Source organism: Pelodiscus sinensis, chromosome 32 (assembly GCF_049634645.1).
Source record: "Pelodiscus sinensis isolate JC-2024 chromosome 32, ASM4963464v1, whole genome shotgun sequence".
Taxonomy (NCBI): domain Eukaryota; kingdom Metazoa; phylum Chordata; order Testudines; family Trionychidae; genus Pelodiscus; species Pelodiscus sinensis.
In genome coordinates, this window is record NC_134742.1 from 11,011,394 (window position 1) to 11,032,256 (window position 20,863).

A 20,863-nucleotide genomic window follows, 5' to 3' on the forward strand; every position below is an offset into this window, starting at 1 on the left:
GTCCCCAGTAAGTCTGTGCTGCATCCCGTCAGCAAAAAACGAAGCGTGGGACCAAACAGCCAACAAGTCAATCAAGCACCCCCACCCCCTTCAAAGGCGGGATGTAAAACAATTGCAGGGTCATATTCACTGACATCGCAGAGCACATTTGATCCAACTCTGAAGCAAAACAGACGTACCTGTGTTCTCCACTGCCCTGCCTCTGCCGGCTTCCTCCAAGTTCCCCTTCTTATTTAGAGCTGTTCATTACAAAAGTTTTGCAACCTCATTATAAAATACAAAATAACGTAAGAGCGGCCAAAGGTCCAGACCAAAGGTCCATCTAGCCCAGGATCCTGTCTGCTGACAGTGGCCAGTCTAGGTGCACCCAGAAGGAGTGGACAGGGAATCATTAAGTGATCCCTCCCAGCCTCTGACAAACAGAGACTAGAGACCCCATCCCTGCCCATCCTGGCTAAGACATATTGCTGGACCTATTCTCCATGAATGTATCTAGCTCTTTTTTAAACCCCATTACAGTCTTGGCCTTCACAACATCCTCTGGCGAGGAGTTCCACAGGTTGACTGTGCGTTCCTTTTGTTTATTTTAAACCTGCTGCCTATTCATTTCATCAGGGTCCCACAGTTCTTGTGTTATGTGAAGGAGCAAGTAACATTTTCATGTTTACTTTCTCCATGCCAGTCATGCTTTTATAGACCTCTTTCATAACCCCGTTAGTCATCCCTTTTCCTAGCTAAAAAGTACCAGTCTTATTAATCTTGCCTCCATTCTCATCATCATTTTTACTGCCCTTTTCCAAAACTTTTCCAATGCCAAGGTCTTTTTTTTTTAGATGAGGCAACCACACCCGTACACGCAGTATTCAAAAGGTGGGTGTCCCATGGTTTCATACAGAGGCAATACGATATTCTCTGTCTTATTCTCTATCCCTTTTTAAATGATTCCTAACATTCGGTTTGCTTTTTTGACTGCCGCTGCACACTGCGTGGATGTTTACAGAGAACGATCCACAACGACGCCAAGATCTCTCTCTTGGGTGGTAACAGCTAATTTAGTCCCCACCATTTTATACCTATAATTGGGATGTTTTCCAAAGTGTGTTACTTTGCATTTCTCAAAACCTTATGACAACTCAGCCTTCCCGTCTGCAAAAAAATGCCCAGAAGCTGCTTTATCCGTGAAGGGGGGTTTCAACTCGGAACGATCCCATATTTTTCCCTGCTCCAATTCTTTCAGACGCTCTCCTTTCATTCTATAAACAAACAAATCCAGCAGGATCTTTGGCACAGCCCTTTTCCAAAACTTTGGCACGGTGAGAAGAACCGGCAGTGAGACAATCGGTCTCCAACAGGGTCGGGTTCATCTTTCGTGGGCCCCAGTGCCAGGACCCACGGCCTGCCCCTTACTCTGCCCTAAGGTCCCACCCCTGCTCCGCCTCTTCCCCATGAGGCCACGCCCCCCCAAAGCTCTATTCATGCTCTGCCAGGAGGCCTTGTCCCTGATTGGCCTCTTTCCCCCCAAGGTTCCGCCCATTCTCCACCCTGAGACCCCGCCCTCCACTTGTCCTCTCCACCCTAAGGTCCTGCCCACCACTCACTCGGGGGAGAGGATATGGAGAAAAACAAGCAAGTTGGTGCTTCTGTAAACCCAGAAAAAAACGTAATGATTTTAACAGTCACTCAGCTAACGGCGAGGACCAGTGCATGAGTTGCCCAGGGTCGGCCTCGACGAGTAAATGCATGGGAGGTTCAGTCAGGGTCGGGAGAAATGTGCTCTCATTCCTAGTGAAACTGACAGAAGCTAGTGGAGCTGGCTTAGAAGAGAGATTTTGAGGGCTTCAGGCTGTTTTAGGCATCCGACAGTGGGACGACGGAGAAAACAGCGCCTCCCCGAGGGGTAATGTTATAGGGCAACCACTCTCTAACCTCAGCCCTTCTCCCATGACCCCCAAATTTCTCTCCTGGGTGGAGTGTCTGATGTCCAACATGGCATTAGCTCTGCTTGGAGTTTTTCCCATGGTAACAACCTTTACGAGATCTCTTCCCTGGCTGTCTTGGCTGAGGCCTGGCGCAAACTGACACAGGCTGACGCTTCTTCCACACTCAAAGGTTGACTCCCGCATGGACCCTCTGGTGCACAGTGAGTTGGGAACTCTAGCTGAAGCTTTTCCCGCAGTGCAGGCAGGAGTAGGGTTTCTCTCCCGCGTGGATTCCCTCATGTCGAATGAGGCTGGCGCTCAGGTTGAAACCTTTCCCACAGTCCAAGCACTTGTAGGGGTTCTCGTCCCGGTGCAGTCTCTGGTGCGTAATGAGCTGGGAGCTCTGAATGAAGCTTTTCCCACACTCTGGGCAGTTGTAGGGTTTCTCGCCCGTGTGGATTCTCTGATGCGCAATCAGGTTGGAGCTCTGCCGGAAGCTTTTCCCACAGTGCCGGCACTGGCAGGGCCTCTCCCCCGTGTGCAGCCGCTGGTGCACCACGAAGTTGGAGTTGCGATTGAACGTCTTCCCGCAGTCTGGGCACTGGTAGGGTTCCTCGCCCGTGTGGGTTCTGTGGTGCACGATGAGCTCGGAGGTCCGGCTGAAGCTTTCCCCACAGTCGGGGCACGTGTAGGGTCGCTCGCCCGTGTGGATCCGCCGATGGGCCACGAGAACGGAGCTCTGTATGAAACTTTTCCCGCACTCGCGGCACGCATAGGGCCGTTCGCCCGTGTGGATGCGGTGATGGGCGCGGAGGTGGGAGTTGTCGCTAAAGCTCTTCCCGCACTCCAGGCATTTGTAGGGCCGCTCCCCCGTGTGGGTTCGCTGATGTCGGACAAGGAGCGAGCTCTGACCGAAGCTTTTCCCGCACTCGAGGCACTTGTAGGACTTCTCCCCTGTGTGGGTTCGCTGATGTCGAATAAGATACGAGCGCCAGTGAAAGCTCTTCCCGCACTCCGCGCACGTGTTGTCTCCCTCTCCGGGGCGGATTCCCGTCTCGGCTGTGGTTTCCTTGAGATTGTTACATCCTCCTGCACGGGGAGTGGATTGAGCCTTGTTTCCACCTATCTGGTTTCCCAGCTTCCTCTCTGACTCATTTCCAGAGTCCTTTCCCCACATGTGATTCCGGGGAAAATTCATTTTCGATGTCGCCAATAACACCCCGCAAGGTTCCCCTTCCCCCAAGCCTTCCCACTGTGGATTCTCCTCCTCTTTCTTCCTTGCCATCTTGCCAGCTGCTGGGATGGAGAGAGAAACTAGACATAAGATGCCCCCTAGGCGGGCGAAAAGAAAACGGCAAAGAGGGAAAACACAACAGGATAACTGCTGGGGAAATCGAGACAGGTAAAATTGAATAACCCAGCTGATGTTTGAACCTTTTTGAAGTGGGTTCCCAGCAGGCCAGTCTGAGGATTTCTGGGGCTCTACGCAGTAGTATTGCGATGGCAGCCCGGGGCGGATGATTGGTTTTTAGAGATGTGATTTTATAATTTTTCAGCAACGCACCCACAAAAACATTTTAAAGCAAATTTTAAACTCAGGCCCTGTCGACTAACACAGGAAATTCACAAACTGACAGGAGATTAAGGATGTGAGCAATTAGTCGACTAATCGACGATCTGATAAGCAAATGCTTATCGGATAGTCGAGATGCTAGTTGACTAGTCACTCTCCCCCTCCCCACTCCTTGCTGCCTCTACCGCTGACCTGGGGGGGGCTGAGGCAACCCCCCCAGCCCCAGACCCCACCTCTCCTCGCCCTCCAACCCTGCCACCCATTTTCCCCAAGCAATGTGACGCTCCCCTCGCTGATGCCGGTGAGTGTGGCGGGGTGTGTGTGTGGGGGAGGGAGCTGGACCCCTTCTGTGTGTGCCAGGACCCCCCCCTCACCCCCCGCCAGTCCCACTGGAAAATCCCCACGCCTTTCTCCCCTGCCAGGTTGGGAAAACTTTATCCCCAGGTTTTCCCACCGGGACTAACCCCCCCCCAAAAAAAATCTTTGCCCCCCCCTGCAATAACAAGGTCCCAGACTCAAAGGGCTCCCCCCTCTCTTTTTGGCAGTGCATCCCAGAGAGGGGGGAGGGACAGGGATGGGGGGGGCGCTGACCCACATGGCAAGCCCCGCCTGGGCTGGAAACCGCTGCCCTCCCCAGCCCCGGGGCTGTCCGGCACCTGCAGGCTCCGGCTCGCCAGGGAGCAGCCGCCCGGGTCTGACCCAGGAAGCTCAATGGGGCTCCAGGGATAGCAGGGGGGCCCTCTGGTGGCTGGCACAGGGCAAGGCAGGCTGGCCTGCAGAAATGGGGGGGGGGCTGGTTTCTTAGCACCCCTCCCCCCGCCACCCCAGCTCCAGAGCATCCTCTGCAAAAGTCCCCCCTTTGGCCGCGGGCCTGGCTTGCTGCTTCTCCCAGAACCTGGTGCTGAGCATGGGGGGCTGCAGCCCCCCCAGGTGTTAGGCGGGGCCCCCCACGCCCTGCTCCCCAGAAGCAGGGGGGTGGGGGGTGCCTACGTCCTGCTCCCAGCCCACCCCCACCTGCCACTCCCAGTTCTCTCGGCCCCATGTGTTCCCCAGGGCCTGCCCCCCCCCCCCGTCCGGGGCTCTGCTCTGGGGTCCCAGCCCCACTACCCTGTGCGTGGCCGCCCACCGCGATGGCTCCCAGGCCTCTGCTCTTGGCCCTGCGCTTGGGGTCCGCCCCTAGCCCCATGTCTGACCCCCATCCCAGACACACAGCCCTGCGCCCAGCATCAGCAAGGAGGATGGGGGAGGGGGCAAATTTCAGCACAACTCCCAGTCTCCCGGCTCCACTGGCCATGGCTGGGAGACAAGCTACCGGCCTGACTTTGGTCGCCCCAATATGGCCGTTCCTTGATGTCCACGCTGCAACGCTCGAGGTTGTCATACCGGGATAAGAGCATAAGAACGGCCAGACTGGGTCTGACCAAAGGTCCATCTAGCCCAGTGTCCTGTCTGCCGACAGTGGCCAGTGCCAGATGCCCCAGAGGGAGGGAAGACAACAGGGAATCATCATGTGATTCCCTCCCCCGTTGCCCATTTCCAGACAAACAGAGGCTAGGGACACCATTCCTACCCATCCTGGCTAGTAGCCATTGATGGACCTAACCTCCATGAATCTAGCTAGCTCTTTCTTGAGCTCTGTTAACGTTCTAGCCTTCACTGAATCCTCCTGCGAGGAGTTCCACAGGTTGACTGGGATGTGTCGGTGGGGGGGGGCACAGATCCACACAAAAATCAATCGGCGCCTACACACACGTGTGGCTTCTGCCAAAGGCTCAGGGGAGGTGCCAGCCAGATCCCCATGGACTGGGCTGAGATGGGCCCCCCTCACCACAAAGCCCGGCTCTTGCTCCTCCTCACACTAGGTCCTGCTCCCTGGCCAGGCCAGCAGCCAGGACCGGGCTGTGGTGCGAGCCATCCCGGGCCACAGTGGGGAGCCCGAGATGCTCCGCCTGTCTTAAGCAGTGTGCCCAAGGGGGCAGGGAGATGGGGCAGGAGTTTCCTGGGGGCAGGTGGGAGTGTGTGTGTGTGGGCGGGGGGGTTCACCCTCTGCCCATGTTTTTAACCGTTGTGATGGGGGGGGATGCAAAAGACAAAGGGGGGAACGAGCTCATAGAAGAACCACAAGGCGGCAGCATATCCCAAGGAACGGGAAGTCGGAGGCCTCCTCTGGGCTTGCAGCAGCTGCTTTGCTTTATAATGAGGCTTTCCAGCGTTTTAAAAAGAGAAAAGCCATCATGAGATTTTTTTTTTTAAAGTACCACTGTGCAGGGCCGTCTCCCTCACCCCACGAAACAATCACAGCATCCCAATGTCTTCGAAATAGCTTGGGACGGCTTCCCTACATGTTCCCACGACAGGGCCCCGATCTCAGAGACTGTCTCTCGCTGTGTCTGCAGCGCCTGGCACAACAGGGCCTTGATCGCCACTGGATTTCATTCTGGAGGGGCCCAACGTAGGAAGGGGACTCGGTTTTGCTTCGTTGGTGCAGCCCCTAGCACAGCAGGGTCCTGGGCAAGAAAAATGGCTCCTGGGCACTTTTCAACACAAATATCTAACACTGGTCCCTGTCCATATGGTCCCCATCTCACCCCTGTTGTCCAGGCATTGCCTGGCCTGCTTGGAGTTGGCCTATTTCAGGGAACCGTCATAAAGAATGACCGGAAGCTTTCAGAAGCTGAGTCACAGCCGGCCATGCTGTAGCAAGGAAATGATGCGAACGTTTCTCCCCCTGGAGCCGGGATGAAACGCACGTCTCCCCAGGGGCATGTTCTGGGCCGGTTTCCAGCTGATAGGAACTAAGAATTCAAAGCTGGTTTGACTCCGGACGTGTCTTCTCCAGTGTAAACAACAGTGCCTGCCGGGAAGCATCCCAACATCTGGAGAACATGGTCTGTACCAAATAACATAGGCCTGAATAATTCTCTCTGGCTTTCATGTAGCGCTTTTCCTCCATAGCTCACCAGAGATTTCCTGGTACTGACTTCACTCTATTTACCCTCCCAGCACCTCTGTGAGGTGGGAATGGTATTGTTAGAACATCTGGACTCCCAGCAGAGTGGGGGCTAGTGGTTAGAGCAGCCGGGACTCCTGGGTTCTCTGCCTAGCTCTGGGAGGGAAGTGGGGGGTAGTGGTTAGAGCAAGGTGGCCTGAGCGTCAGGACTCCTGGGTTCTCTGCCTAGCTCTGGGAGGGAAGTGGGGGGTAGTGGTTAGAGCAAGGTGGCCTGAGCGTCAGGACTCCTGGGTTCTCTGCTTAGCTCTGGGAGGAGAGTTGGGGTGGATGCAGTGGTGGGCAAAATGTGGCCTGCTGGCTGAATCCAGGCCGCTGTCACCGTTCCGTGGCCCAGTGAAGCCTCAGAAGGGCTCCCTGTCACGGGCCCGCAGGCCACTCAAAGCAGCTGGGGGGGGGGAGGGGAAGGCATGTGCTCTGTGCACTGCGAGCTCCTGGAAACCGGCCAATGGGACCCCACAGCCTGCAGCTTTGAATGGCGTGCGGGGGGACAGAAGGCAGGCGGCCTGTTTGAGGGTCTCGCTGGGCTGCTGGCCGGGATCCACCTACATAAGTACCTGCATCCCTGTCCCCTCCCAGGCCCTGCTCCCCCTTCTACAGACGCTTCTCCTGCACCCATATCCCTGGCCCTAGGTCACTACCCCCTCCGTCACCCAAACTCCCTCCCGCACCCCGTCCTGGCACTCCAATCCCCTACCCCAAGGTCCCTTCTGCACCCAGCCTCCATCCCAGACATGGCACCGCCTCCCTTACTGTCAGGGAAGAATGTGGCCCTTAATCACTTACCAAATTCTGGGAGTGGCCCCCTATAAAAAATGACGGCCCATTCCTAGTATTAGGGGTTAGAGGCGGGGGGCTGGGACTCCCATCAGGACTCCTGGATTCTATGTCCAGCTCCGGGAGAGGACTGGGGTCTAGTGGGTTACAGCAGGGGCCTGGGAATCAGGCTTTCTGGCTGCTACATCCAGTCCTTACTGGGCCTCCTTGCTTCACTTCTGCTCTTTTTCTCCCCCAACTTTAGGGCGGTTTCATCAGCTCTCAGGTAGGACCTGAAGCGCTAGCACCCACTGAGCCAGGACTCACCCGCTCTTTGTAGGTCATTTACGTCCTTCCCTCCTCTACCTGGCCCCTGCGAGACTGGCCCACCTTGTCTTCCAATGTTCCCGCTAATTGTTTCCAGGTGTGGAATACATTTTGTTATGCGCACCAAACCCTGTGTAGACGTGCACCACCAAATAGAAACACATGCTGCGGGCCCTCCGCTAATCAGCTGGGCAGCCTTTGTTTGTCTCTTGGGCGGCCGCCCAAGCGCTCATCTTACAGGGAACACCGGTCCTGTCCCCCAGCAGATGCCACCTGCTGCACTGAAAAGCCAAAACAAGGAGAACTCCAGCCCTACTCCCGTGGAGGAATTGGTTAACCGGGCAGGGGGGCCTGCTCCTTTGGAGATCTTCAGATGTTCTGCTAAAGATGTTCCCATGCAGGGAAGGGGCTCAGCTGAAGGATTGCTTGTGACGTTTGGCCCGGAGCTGCACTGAGAAAGAGGCATGGCAGCTGATCTACCCACGATGGGCAAGAATCATCGTGGTTCGGGGGGACTCGAGGGGAAGATGGCGGCACTGGCTACATCTCACTGGCTGTGTTAATTCTGCTCATGTTAGCCTCACTCGGGCGCAGCAGCACCAGGCACAAAAAAGTGCACAGGGCGAGTTGTGAAGAGGCCCAGGGCCGTCGCGTTAGCAGCTGATGAGAGGGGCTAAGTTGTGTTTTCACACATATCCCCTTCCTGGCCAGCCCGCGGGAGCTATACTCACACTTATGCTCACTGTGTGGACTCCAGGGGGAAGCCAGGCATGGGAGAACTTGGCCAGGACGACAAGCCTGGCAGATTGCAGATGGAGCCATGGCTAACGGGTACTGTTGGTGTGGTTCTGTACTCCTGAGCAATTCCCTCCCCTGCCCACCCACTCCCAAAACCCTGCTCTCAATTGGCTTTTCTACACCCAGCTGCAGCTCTCAGGGCCCAGAGGACAACAGGGAGAACCACCAGGAAGGACCCTACCCCAACCCAGATAGCGGGCACACCGCAGCCTCCTGCTTACAGAGAGGTTGCTGCAGGTACACCCCCCCGATAGAATCAGCTCTATTATAATCTGGCCAATACGGGTGTCAGGAACAATCAGAGGCAGCATACGGGTGTCAGGAACAATCGGAGGCAGCATACGGGTGTCAGGAACAATCGAAGGCAGCAGGATTCTGTGGGTAGAGCACAGCAGCGGGTTTCGCTCGGCTGTTGCCCTGCTGCGGGTGACCAAAGATGTGCCATTTTTCTAACCCCTCTGCCTCCATTTACCCTCGTCCCATGGGCTGTTTAGACTGATCTAAGAGGGACCTAACCGCCTTTGTATCAGAGGAGTGGTGCACGGCCCCTGCTCTAAATAAGGGGGCGACTTTGGACAGAAGACCACCCTTGGTGTCCCTCTCGGCTCCCAGCTGGAGCTGTTCATAAAGCAGGAGGAGTTTGGGGCTCTGTTGGCATCACAGGAGAGTCTTCATATTCCGCATTGCCGTTTTCACACGCCCACCCCTGTTCGTGTCATGTGACAGTGAGCCCACAAGCCGGAGAACCCACCCCCCTAATCCACCCTAACTGCACACACGGCAGTGGATCAAAAGGACCAATTAGACCAACATCCAACCCATGACCAGCCTCGTTCTACCAATAAGGCCATCGATCCTGATTGGAACAAGATTAGTTTCAATGCTCCCTCTGCAACTTCTCCTCTTGCCTGATGTTTGCACAGAAACACCATGGCTGTGTCTACACTGCAAAACGGCCGCTCTTGTGCAAAAACCTGCCACCTGTCTACACTGGCTGCGTGTTCTTGTGCAAGTAAACTGATGTTGTACTGTACAAAATCAGAGCTTCTTGTGCCAGAACTCTGACGCTCCCGCTCAGGAAGAAGCCCGCTTGCACAAGAGCTCTTCCACAAGAGGCCAGTGTGGACAGGCAACATGAATTTCTTGCGCAAGAAGCCCCTATGGTTAAAATGGCTATCAGAGCTTTCTTGCGCAAGAGAGCGTCCACACTGGCACGGATGCTCTTGCGCAAAAGCACACGGCGGAGTGGACGCGCTCTTGTGGAAGACTTTCGCGCAAGAACTCTTCTGCAAAAAAAGTTCTTGCGCAAGAAGCTGCCAGCGTAGACGTAGTCCATCAGGCGCACGGCTCTTCCATCATCAGGTGTGGGGTTGAGGGGGCCAGTCTTACCCCACAGCTCAGAAGCGAATGTGGCTGGAGTTGAGGGGGGTCGGGACCTGCCAAAGGAAAGACAGCAATGTGTGGAGAAGGGCTGCTGCTTTGGACATTCAAAGGAGGGCCAAGCAAATTCAGCACCGGCAAGGCCACATCTGGAATATTGTGTCCAGTTCTGACCCCCCCACCCACCCACTACAGAAGGGACGTGGACGCATTGGAGAGGGCCCAGCGGAGGGCAACCAAAATGATGAGGGGGCTTATGCGGAGAGGCTGAGGGATTTGGGCTTGTTTAGTTTGCAGAAGAGAAGAGTGAGGGGCGGGATTTGATGGCAGCCTTCAGCTACCTGAAGGGGGCGTTTCAAGGAGGATGGAGAGAGGCTGTTCTCAGTGGTGGCAGAACAAGGAGCAATGGTCTCAAGTTACAGCGGAGGAGGTCTAGGTTGGATATTAGGACAAACTATTTCCCTAGGAAAGTGGGGAAGTGCTGGGATGGGTTCCCTAGGGAGGGGGTGGAATCTCCATCCCTGGAGGTTTTGAAGTCCTGGCTTGATCAAGCCCTGGCTGGGATAATTGGGGTTGGTCCTGCTTTGGGCAGGGGGCTGGACTCGATGACCCCTGAGGTCTTGGCCAGCCCAGGAAGCCTATGAAATTCCACCCTCGCAGCAGTCCAGAGACCAAAGACGTGGCGAACCGACAAAGGTCTGGCTTTTGATTTTATTCTGGAAAATAGTTTCTGCACCTTAAAGTTTTCTTCCGCAGCATGACGTTTGGACATAAAAACAGCATCTCCCTCCACGCCCCCTCCCGCTCCAAATTTGTTCCTCTCCTCCCCCTTTTCCACAGGGTAACGGCTTTATGGTTGGGCTGGGCACGTGGTTCCAACTCTTGGCCCTCCCCCTCCTGCAGCGGGAAGGGGGCACCAATAGGGAGGGAAATCGTGGACGAATCCCAACCCCCGGGGCAGAGGGAGCACCATTGGCACAAGAGGCAGCTGGTTCGAATCAACGTCGTTGATTGAAGGGTGGGTTTCAAAGCCGACGCTCCTCGGTGTGGACTCCGGGCCCTCCAGAGATTGGGGGTGAGGGAATGGGGTCATCTCTCCCAGAGCACCACGGGTGGCCAATATCGACTGTTCTCTTGAGGGCCCCTCCGCCAGAACCTTGCACCACTTTGCCTCTGCCAAGAGAAAAGGCAGCAACACTCCTGTCCCTGCAGGAGCAGGAAGGGCTGGCCGGGAGAGCGCCGCCAGCCGCTGCGTGGTCAGGTGCTGGATCATCTTCCTCGCCTTGGAGCCAACCAGCGTCTAAGGCCCCTCTCGGCTGGCGGTGCGAGCAACAAGCCCCTGCCTCGGTGCCACGTGCGGGGAGGGTGGCACAGCCTACTGACCGGCGTGAGACGTGCCCCAGGCGCAGCAGAAAGGCCGGCCCGGCTCCCAAATTCCTGCCCAGAAGAGCAGCATGGAGGTGACCCCGCCTGGCTGGCTCCCCAAAGCGCTGGCTGGTGCCTGCCTACAAAAGGATCTTCCTCGCTCAGAGATCCTGCCTTCCGAGAGATCCCCCCCCCTCCCAGCTCCAGGAGGGGAGACAAGTGACACACACACTCACACAAAAGCACCCGTACTCCGAGGAAGCTCCCCGCGCTCCGGAGAGAGGGGACGGTTTGGAGGCATTTTCAGACCCTTTAATGTGCTCCTGGAACAGCCACTCCTCCTTGGCTGGTGCCGGGGGAGCTCCTCGCTGCCTGATCTCTCCTGCGGCAGCTGGAGCGTAGGGTCGCTTCTGTTCTCTCCCCCACTCCCCAAATCCTTTGCCAAATGTATCCTAGAGCACCCAGCAACGTCCCGGATGCTGTAGAACGACAACAGGAGGCTTGGTCTCCCTCCTCCACAAACTCTCCGGTTGGGGACAATACAAGGGATTGAAAACAACCAAAAAAACCTGAATACAGCAAAATAACACGGTGGGGACAGAAGTTACCCTTTGGTGTGGTCTACGTTTTGGCCAAATGAGGTCTGAATTGTAACTCCCCTTCCCAGCAGTGGCTCTTGAATAGCTCAGCAGCACCTCTTAGAGACTTGGGGGAGGGGATGGGGGGGAGGGTGGCTAGCCCCAGAGATAAGGCAGGGCTCCTTGTCAGAGCCCCTTCTCGTGCCCCACCACCCCGGGGGTGGAGACCTCTCGCCCCATTGCTGCATCATGGGTCCTCTCCTCGGTGGCGGCGAGGGAACCCACCCCCCTCTGGCAGGGACCGAGCCAACTTGGAACTGAATTTCAGCCAGGGAGAGGAGGGAGGTCCTTGCTGAGGAGTAAGGCAAGCTGCTCGGACCTCTTCCTTGCCAGGGAGAGTGACACAAGTCAGACCACACAGGCCCGGCTCGGTCACCAGCTTCCTCCACGCTCCCCCCAGCAAAGTGGCGATGACGGAGGAAGGGCAGGGACTGCCGCGGCGGAACGCCCCTTGGAGAAACACTGCTGGGTAGAGAGACGCCAACGCCGCACGTACCCCAGAACCGGAGACCTTCTCCGAGGAGGTAAAGGGGCGAGAAGGAACCACGCTAGACGTGCTCCGAAGGAGACACAGAAGAGGTCGTCACGAACGTAGCACTCCTTGCCCCTACAGGACTCCCCTATGGCTAGTGCTTGGCTCTGGAGGACCAGCCAGGGCGTCCCGTCATCTCTAACGCCCCCCTCCCCAGCTACGGCTGGAGGTGACCCCTGTCCCTCCGCCCAAGGACAAAGAACTGTGAATTGCCAAAGATCCAAAGCAGGTCCTGGCATCACCCCACGTCCCTTGCATGGCACTCACAAGAGGCAAGGAAAGTAGCCACGGGTCGGTCAGCTTGGTTCAGCGCTGGCTCTGGCCATGGAGAACCCACCAGGGATGTGGTAACGGGGAGATCACAATGTTAGGCAGGGGTAGGCACTGAGGGAGGGGTGGGGCAAAAGGGTGGGGGGAATCTCAGCATGCCCCATCCCAACCCCCCCCCCGCATCGGGGCATCAAAGTAATCCCCCCCTCTCAGCATGAAGTGCACAAACACACGTGCACCCCGCCCCGCCCCAGAATGCACTCGAATGCCACTAGGAAAAACAAAAAAATACAAGGTCTGAGTCCCCCCCCCCAAACACACACACACCCTGCCCCCTCCATGATCTGTACGGGTCCGACATGCTCAAAAAGGTCAACGTCCGGGGAGAGACAGCGCTAACTCCAGCTGGGGTCATAGCCCGTCCAGTCCGAAGGGGGCGCCAGGTAGACCCGGCGGCCGCGGTAGAGGAAACTGACGATGCCACGGTAGCCGGCACGGGGCACCCCCGACTTGAGATCTTCCATGACGCCCAAGGCCTTGGCAAAGGCCTTGAAGGAGTCGCGGCTGGTGTAGCGCACGCGGACGGTGCCCAGCTCCCGGCGCTGGTTGCCCTGCAGCTCCTCCACCCGCAGCTCGGGGGCGCTGTAGACTTGGGGCAGGAACGAGCGCTCGTACTCCTCCTTCCTGAGGTAGGAGAGGTCCATCTGGGTGAAAGGCACGAAGCGGTCGTTGAGCTTGATGAACTTCAGGTACTGGTCGAAGAACTGACCATGGCTCACGCCCTTGCGGCCGAAGGTCATGGTGCGCGAGACCTCGGGCCTAATGCAGGAGCGGCCCCGCCGCTGCTCTGGCTGCCTCATCCAGTCGTCCCAGAAGGCCCTGGGCCACTTGGGCTCCAGCTCGTCCCACAGCTCCGACAGCAGCAGCCAGCCCAAGCCAGGGAAGAAGTCCGTGCGGTAGAGCAGCTCCGGCCGGCCAGCCTCCACCATCTGCTCCTTGCCGTTGTCGTTCCAGGCCGAGACGCACCAGAGGCTGGGGTCCGCCAGCAGGAGCGGGAAGGTCGCCTGGAAGTACTCAAAGAAATCGGGAGCGACTTCCAGGTCGTCCTCCACCACGATGGCTGCCTGGTACTGGAAGGTGCGGAAAACCTGGCTCAGGGCCCAGCGGTAGTGCCGGGCGATCTTGTAGTAGCCCTGGAACTTGCGGTGGTCCGTGGGCACTGGGACGTCGCTCAGGTCCGGCTGCTTGATGTGCATGATGGCCTCGCCGTAAGAGGCGATGACCCGGGCCGTCTCCTCGTGCCCGCAGTCCTGGCTCACGATGATGGGGAAGCGCTCCCGGGACGGCCGGTAGTGCAGCAGCTTGTCTAGGCACCGGCGCACCGTGGCACGGTCGCAGGCGATCACTACCACGGGCAGGACTGCGTCCGGGGAGGCCCGGGGCTGGGGCGGGCCAGCCTCCGTGGCGGGCAAAGCCCCGGCATTGGAGCCGGCGGCGGCTGGGGGGAGCCGATCCCCCTCCTCCGCTTTCTTCATCTTCTTGCTCCAGAGGGCGCTGTAGCGGTGGATCTGCCGCAGCAGGTCCTTCTGGTGCTCCAGCTCCACTTCGGCGTCCTGGGCCAGCCGGATGACCTCCGCAGTCAAGTGGCTGTGGTCGTCGAAGGCCGGGGGCCGGGTCCACAGGAAGAAGAGGAGCAGGGCGTTCCAGGCCACGAACAGCACCACGCCCCAAAGAACTAGGCTGTTCTTCTTCAGCATCCTTCACAGGCAGAGGCCCCCCCCGTCGCTCGCGATCCCTTGGGCGTCACTGCACAGCCATGGACCTGGAGGCAGAGGGGGAGGGGACGGGGAGTCAGTGACGTACAACCAAATATCGGCAACGGGTCCCCACCGCCTGCTGCTCAGGCCCCACCTGGGGACCCAGGGCTGGATTCCTCCCTCCAGACTGTCCTTCAGGCCTGCACCCAGGTAGGACAGGGGAGCAGCTTCACTGTGTGTCTATCAGGTTACGTGGCACTTGGGGGGAGAGGGAGGGACAGGGCAAGACTCGCTCCACCAGGGCCCATCCCCCCAATGGGATGGAGATGCTCCACCAGGGCCCATCCCCCAATGGGTTGGAGATGCTCCACCTGGGCCCATCCCCCCAATGGGATGGAGATGCTCCACCAGGGCCCATCCCCCAATGGGATGGAGATGCTCCACCAGGGCCCATCCCCCCAATGGGATGGAGATGCTCCATTAGGGCCCATCCTCCCAATGGGATGGAGATGCTCCACCAGGGCCCATCCCCCCAATGGGTTGGAGATGCTCCACCAAGGCCCATCCCCCAATGGGTTGGAGATGCTCCACCAAGGCCCATCCCCCCAATGGGTTGGAGATGCTCCACCTAGGCCCATCCCCCCAATGGGTTGGAGATGCTCCACTAGGGCCCATCCCCCCAATGGGTTGGAGATGCTCCACCAAGGCCCATCCCCCCAATGGGATGGAGATGCTCCACCAGGGCCCATCCCCCCAATGGGTTGGAGATGCTCCACCTGGGCCCATCCCCCAAGAGGTTGGAGATGCTCCACCAGGGCCCATCCCCCAATGGGTTGCAGATGCTCCACCAGGGCCCATCCCCCAATGGGTTGCAGATGCTCCACCAGGGCCCATCCCCCAATGGGTTGCAGATGCTCCACCAAGGCCCATCCCCCCAATGGGATGGAGATGCTCCACCAAGGCCCATCCCCCCAATGGGTTGGAGATGCTCCACCAGGGCCCATCCCCCCAATGGGTTGGAGATGCTCCACCAGGGCCCATCCCCCAATGGGTTGGAGATGCTCCACCAGGGCCCATCCCCCAATGGGATGGAGATGCTCCACCAGGGCCCATCCCCCAATGGGATGGAGATGCTCCACCAGGGCCCATCCCCCAATGGGTTGGAGATGCTCCACCAGGGCCCATCTCCCCAAAGGGTTGGAGATGCTCCTCTAGGGCCCATCTCCCCAATGTGTACTTAGAACTGGCCGGGGGTGCCGACTGAACCGTAGCAGCGCTTTGACTGGCGGCAGAGGGAGTACACCGCTCTTGCAGTCAATGTTGTGTGTGATCACCGTGCACTTCACACACCCTGGCTTTGTGTGTGAGTCGCTTTAGTAACACCAGTAGGGAAAAAACCCGGTGCAGACGGAAACCAGCAAGCGCTGCCAACCCTGTCAACAAAACGACTTATGGGCCAGAGATCTGTGGGCCACCGACTGGCATTCCCTGTAAGCAGAGCGCTTGGGCAGCCACCCAGCAGAGATTCGAATGCTGCCCCGCTGATCTGCAGAACACCCACCGCCTCCTGTGGTGGTGCACACTCACACGTGCCTCAGTGCACATCATAAAATGTATTCTGCACAGGGATGGGGAAAAAATGGAGGAAACACGTCTGCGGATTGCCCACCACTGCTTCAGCCCCTGCAACTCCCTGCACCAAAGGCCTTCCCTTCTCCTTGGCTACCATTTAGCTAAACTCGCTCACGATCGGCTCAGCTGCCTGGAGGGGCAGAGGCCAGCACCCTCTCTGCGCGCTCCTAACTCCAGGAATTGGTGGGTTTACAGTGTAGGGATGGGAGTCCTTAAGCCAAGGAGCAGAAATTTCCCTTCCGAGACAGAGTGGAGTGCAGGAGTCCCATGGAAGAGGGGTTTCGGGAACCCCAGGTGAGTGGAAAGGGTAGTATCCACCCATGCCGGGGGAGGAGGGAACCTGAGTATACTAGCAAATGAAGCCGAAGTCTGGATAGACACTGGATTGGAGATCCCTTCTTCTCCCCCTCCCCAGTGGCTGGTGCTCTGAGATGCCCTGGCAGGCCCCTCCCTGCCCCCCGAGCACTAACCTCTGCCGGTCCCACTGGCATTAGCTGTGCCCAGCGCCGTCCTAAGCCCGTAATCCCGCCCTTGCTTAGTAGCCGCATCAGGAGCTTTATTAATCCCCCCAGCGAGAGCCCCGGCCCTATATTTAACACGGCAGGCGTGTGTGTCATCGCAGGCGCGTTCTCACAGCCCCAGGGCAGAGCGGGCCAAAGTGGGGTGGACGCCAGAGAAGGGGGGGGCGTATGGCCCTCGCGTTCCTGTCTCGACTCCCTGCTCCAGGGCCACTTTGGCAGCAGGCCGCTGCAACGCTGTTTGGCCGCACAGGCTCTCCAGCCACTAGTGCGACCACCTCTGGGGTGGGACCTGGCAGTGATTTAACAAGCGTGGCGTATTCACCCAGCACTGCAATGCAGCCGCCTCTGGGGCAGGGCAGCTGAGGCACAACCACCCAGCAAAACTGCATGGGGGTGTCACTCATCCAGCTCTGAAATGCAGCCACCTCTGGGGCGGGGCGGGGCCGCCCTTGAACAGCTTCCCAGCAACAGTTTGGGACAGGAAGTGAAGGTGAATCCCATAGCTCCGAAAAAGCTAGGAGGGATTCAGGGAGGGGGAAAAAATCAACCCCCCCTCCCGTTACCCACGTTCATTTTCCATCTGGAATTAACTTTGGGGCCAGCCCTGACCGTGAGAAGACAGTGCCCCCGCCCAACCCTCTGGCCCATCTCAGAACCTATCCCCCCAGTCACAGCCTTCATCCCAACCCTCTGCCCCATCCCAGATCCGCCCCCCCCCCCCAGTCACAACCCACACTCCTGCGGCTGCTCTGAGCGCCACCCTATGCCCCTCGGCCGTACCCCCACCATGTCTGGAATGTGTCACGCCTCACCCTCCCTGTTGGTGCCCATAACAAAATTCATTCCGCACAGGGGCGTAAAAATGAGCAGGAACATTAGTGCGCGCTGGTTCAGAGGGACCAGCAACATCAGTCGAGCCACATCCCGGGGGTAGGAAGGGGAGAGGGAGAGATTTCCTCAGAGGTCTCCCATCGAAACGAGCAATAGCCCAACCCCGCAGGGCTCGTCTCCTCACCACAAGGGCACAACGCACAAGGCGTGTGGGCCCAGCCTGGTTCACTGCTCGCTGTTGACTTGGGACGACGGTAGCGAGAGGAGGCCGCTGAGCCAGGAACGTCAGGCGGCCGGGATCTGGGGCGAGCTGGAAGGAGGGTCCCTAGGGGCCGGAAAGAAGGAACTGTGGTGTCCGCCTGCCGCTGCTCAGCAGGACTCTGGTGGAGATGCACACCACTGCTGCTTATGCCTATCCATCAGTTGGATTCACCGAGGCGCACACCGCCGAGCCTCAGGGTGGAGCAGGCTGGGAGCCACAGAATCCCAGAGGCATATGGATTGGGGGCCGTGAAGCCCTGGTGGAATGAAATGAATAGGCAGCAGGTTTAAAACAAAAGGAAGTTTTTCTTCACACAGCGCAGTGTCAACCTGTGGAACTCCTTGCCGGAGGAGGTTGTGAAGGCCAGGACTAGAACAGGGTTTAAAAGAGAGCTAGATACATTCATGGAGGTTAAGTCCATGAATGGCTATTAGCCAGGATGGGTAAGGAATGGGGTCCCTCGCCTCTGTTTGTCAGAGGGTGGAGATGGATGGCAGGAGAGAGATCGCTTGAGGATTCCTTGTTCAGTTCACTCCCACTGGGACACCTGTCGGAAACAGGACACTGGGTTGGATGGACCTATGGTCTGACCCAGTTTGGCCGTTCTTATGTGGGCAGAGGCCTGGGGGTGAGGTCAGCTGGGGACATTTGTGGGGGGGGGGGGGAGGGCGGAAAGGAAGAGACACCATGATGCAGAGGTTGAAGAACTGAAGATGCCCAACTCCACCCAGTCCAGCTCCTGGCCTGTGCTCTGAAGCACGGGGGGGGGGGGGGGGGAGGGGGTTAGGGAGAAGACACTGGGACTGACCAGCCACGCTGATGATTTCAGGGAGGCGGGGGACAGTCGGGAAGAGGGCCCACTGGTCTCAGTGAAACAGCAGCGAGGCGGGAGGCAGGCGATCCCCAGCTAGAGGGCCCGGCTGTCCCTCCATCCCTGGGAGACAAGCTAACCGTTGTTCTACCGCAACCACGCAGGCAGGAGTAGCAAGCTGTGGGGTTTTCCACCTGGCTCGCCAGGGCACGGGAAGGGGGGGGGGGAGGAGAAAGATGCCAACAGTGTACAGAAAAGTCTTTCGCAAGCTGCCGGGATCGTCAGACAGCCCAGAGGCGTGGAGCCTTCCCCGGAAATTAAGCCCAGGGAGTTGCAGGGCAAGAAAGGAGGGGTGAGAAAACCAGCCCGTCCCCCCCCCCCAATTGCACATGCTCCCAGTGGGCCCCTGAGACGGAGCGGTTGTTTCAGGACAGTGCAAAATGTCTCCTGCCATGAGCCCAGCACAGATGCAGAAGAGCAAGCAGAGTGCTAGTCCGGATATGAGCTAGCAGGGGGGTGGGCAGGGCTGATTGCCAGCCCCGGGAGTGCAGAAGGCAGAAGCCAAAAACGGACCAGGCCCATTTACGTTGGCCCATTGCGCCCACCGCCTCCCCCCAAGATGCGGAGGAGACTGGACTACCCAGGCGAAACAGCCCACAGAGCCAAGCTAGGGACAGCAGCGCAGAATCCCTCCAGGACAGGCCAACAGCGATGCAGGGCATCCTAGGACAGACACAGCGCCCCCTAGTGCAGGCCAAAGGCGATGCAGGGCATCCAAGGACAGACACAGCACCCCCTAGTGCAGGCCAAGGGTGATGCACTGCATCCCAGGTTAGCCACAGCGCCCCCTAGTGCAGGCCAAGGGCGATGCAGGGCATCCAAGGACAGACACAGCGCCCCCTAGTGCAGGCCAAGGATGATGCACTGCATCCCAGGTTAGCCACAGCGCCCCCTACAGCAGCTCTGAGGGCGATGCAGTGCATCCCAGGTTAGCCACAGCGCCCCCTAGTGCAGGTCTGAGGGCGATGCAGTGCATCCCAGGTTAGCCACAGCGCCCCCTACAGCAACTCTGAGGGCGATGCACTGCATCCCAGGTTAGCCACCACGCCCCCTAGTGCAGGTCTGAGAGCGATGCAGTGCATCCCAGGTTAGCCACAGCGCCCCCTAGTGCAGGTCTGAGGGCGATGCAGTGCATCCCAGGTGAGCCACAGCGCCCCCTAGTGCAGGCCAAGGGCGATGCAGTGCATCCCAGGTGAGCCACAGCGCCCCCTAGTGCAGGCCAAGGGCGATGTAATGCATCCCAGATTAGCCACAGCGCCCCCTAGTGCAGGTCTGAGGGCGATGCAGTGCATCCAAGGTGAGCCACAGCGCCCCCTAGTGCAGGCCAAGGGCGATGTAATGCATCCCAGATTAGCCACAGCGCCCCCTAGTGCAGGCCAAGGGCGATGCAGTGCATCCCAGGTTAGCCACAGCACCCCCTAGTGCAGGCCAAGGGCGATGCAGTGCATCCAAGGTTAGCCACAGCGCCCCCTAGTGCAGGTCTGAGGGCGATGCAGTGCATCCCAGGTTAGCCACAGCGCCCCCTAGTGCAGGCCAAGGGCGATGCAATGCATCCAAGGTTAGCCACAGCGCCCCCTAGTGCAGGTCTGAGGGCGATGCAGTGCATCCCAGGTTAGCCACAGCGCCCCCTAGTGCAGGCCAAGGGCGATGCAGTGCATCCCAGATTAGCCACAGCGCCCCCTAGTGCAGGCCAAGGGCGATGCAGTGCATCCCAGGTTAGCCACAGCACCCCCTAGTACAGGTCTGACAGCGATGCAGTGCATCCCAGGACAGACACAGCGCCCCCCCAGTGCAAGAATGAGGGAAGTACACTGAGCCTGAGGGTGGACAGCACAGCGCTCCCTAGGGTCTGGTAAGGGGATGGAGCATATTCCAGATTAAGCAGAATAGTTCCCCCGACACGCCCCTGTAACAGCACAGCACCTGCTATGGCCAGGCTGTGGAGGAAAGGACCCTCTAGTGCCAGGGCGAGAAGACACAGAACCAGGTTATGGTGGGATGCTCAAAGTCCCCCCATCCCCTGTCCTCTTCCCGAGACCACACTGCTGAGGAAAGAACCAGGGCAGCTCCCTCACCCCAGCAGCACAGCGACCCCTCTGGCCAGGCTGTGGGGCGAAGGAGCATGTTATGCAGGGCTCAGCCTGTCACCCTGTCCCAAGAGCTGGTTAACAGCTTTGCGGGGCTGAGGCTGGCTCGTTAAAGATCTCAAATGTCATGTGGGGAATTTGGCACCAAGTGGAAAAACCTCAGCAGAATGGCCCGAAGCCCACGGCTCCGGTTGGGAGAGATCTGTGCATGTGGGGTCCCAGCCTGACTTCCGGGCTCTGTTCCCTCTTATCTTTTCCGTCCACAGGTGGAATTTTTTTCCCCATCCTTGTGGAGAATAAATTTTGTTGTGCGCAATGAAGCACGTGTGGACGTGCA

General features: G+C 58.4%; 2 protein-coding genes across 6 annotated transcripts in view; both read right to left on the minus strand.

Annotated features, from left to right (window-relative positions):
* Nucleotides 1-1,573: 1,573 nt before the first annotated feature.
* LOC142823254 (uncharacterized) lies at nt 1,574-3,646 on the minus strand. The gene has a single exon (XM_075914096.1). It carries the CDS (start codon nt 3,202-3,204, stop codon nt 2,155-2,157), a length of 1,050 nt encoding a protein of 349 aa, XP_075770211.1. The 5' UTR covers nt 3,205-3,646; the 3' UTR covers nt 1,574-2,154.
* Nucleotides 3,647-10,457: 6,811 nt separating this feature from the next.
* Nucleotides 10,458-20,863, minus strand: part of MGAT1 (alpha-1,3-mannosyl-glycoprotein 2-beta-N-acetylglucosaminyltransferase) — a 32,936-nt gene continuing 22,530 nt past the window's right edge. For all 5 annotated transcript variants that reach the window (XM_075914062.1, XM_075914061.1, XM_075914060.1 and 2 more), the window contains one exon: nt 10,458-14,387. In XM_075914062.1, coding sequence (XP_075770177.1) covers nt 12,961-14,322 — 1,362 coding nt within the window. In that variant the 5' untranslated portion in view covers nt 14,323-14,387 and the 3' untranslated portion in view covers nt 10,458-12,960. The remainder of the gene's footprint in view (nt 14,388-20,863) is intronic.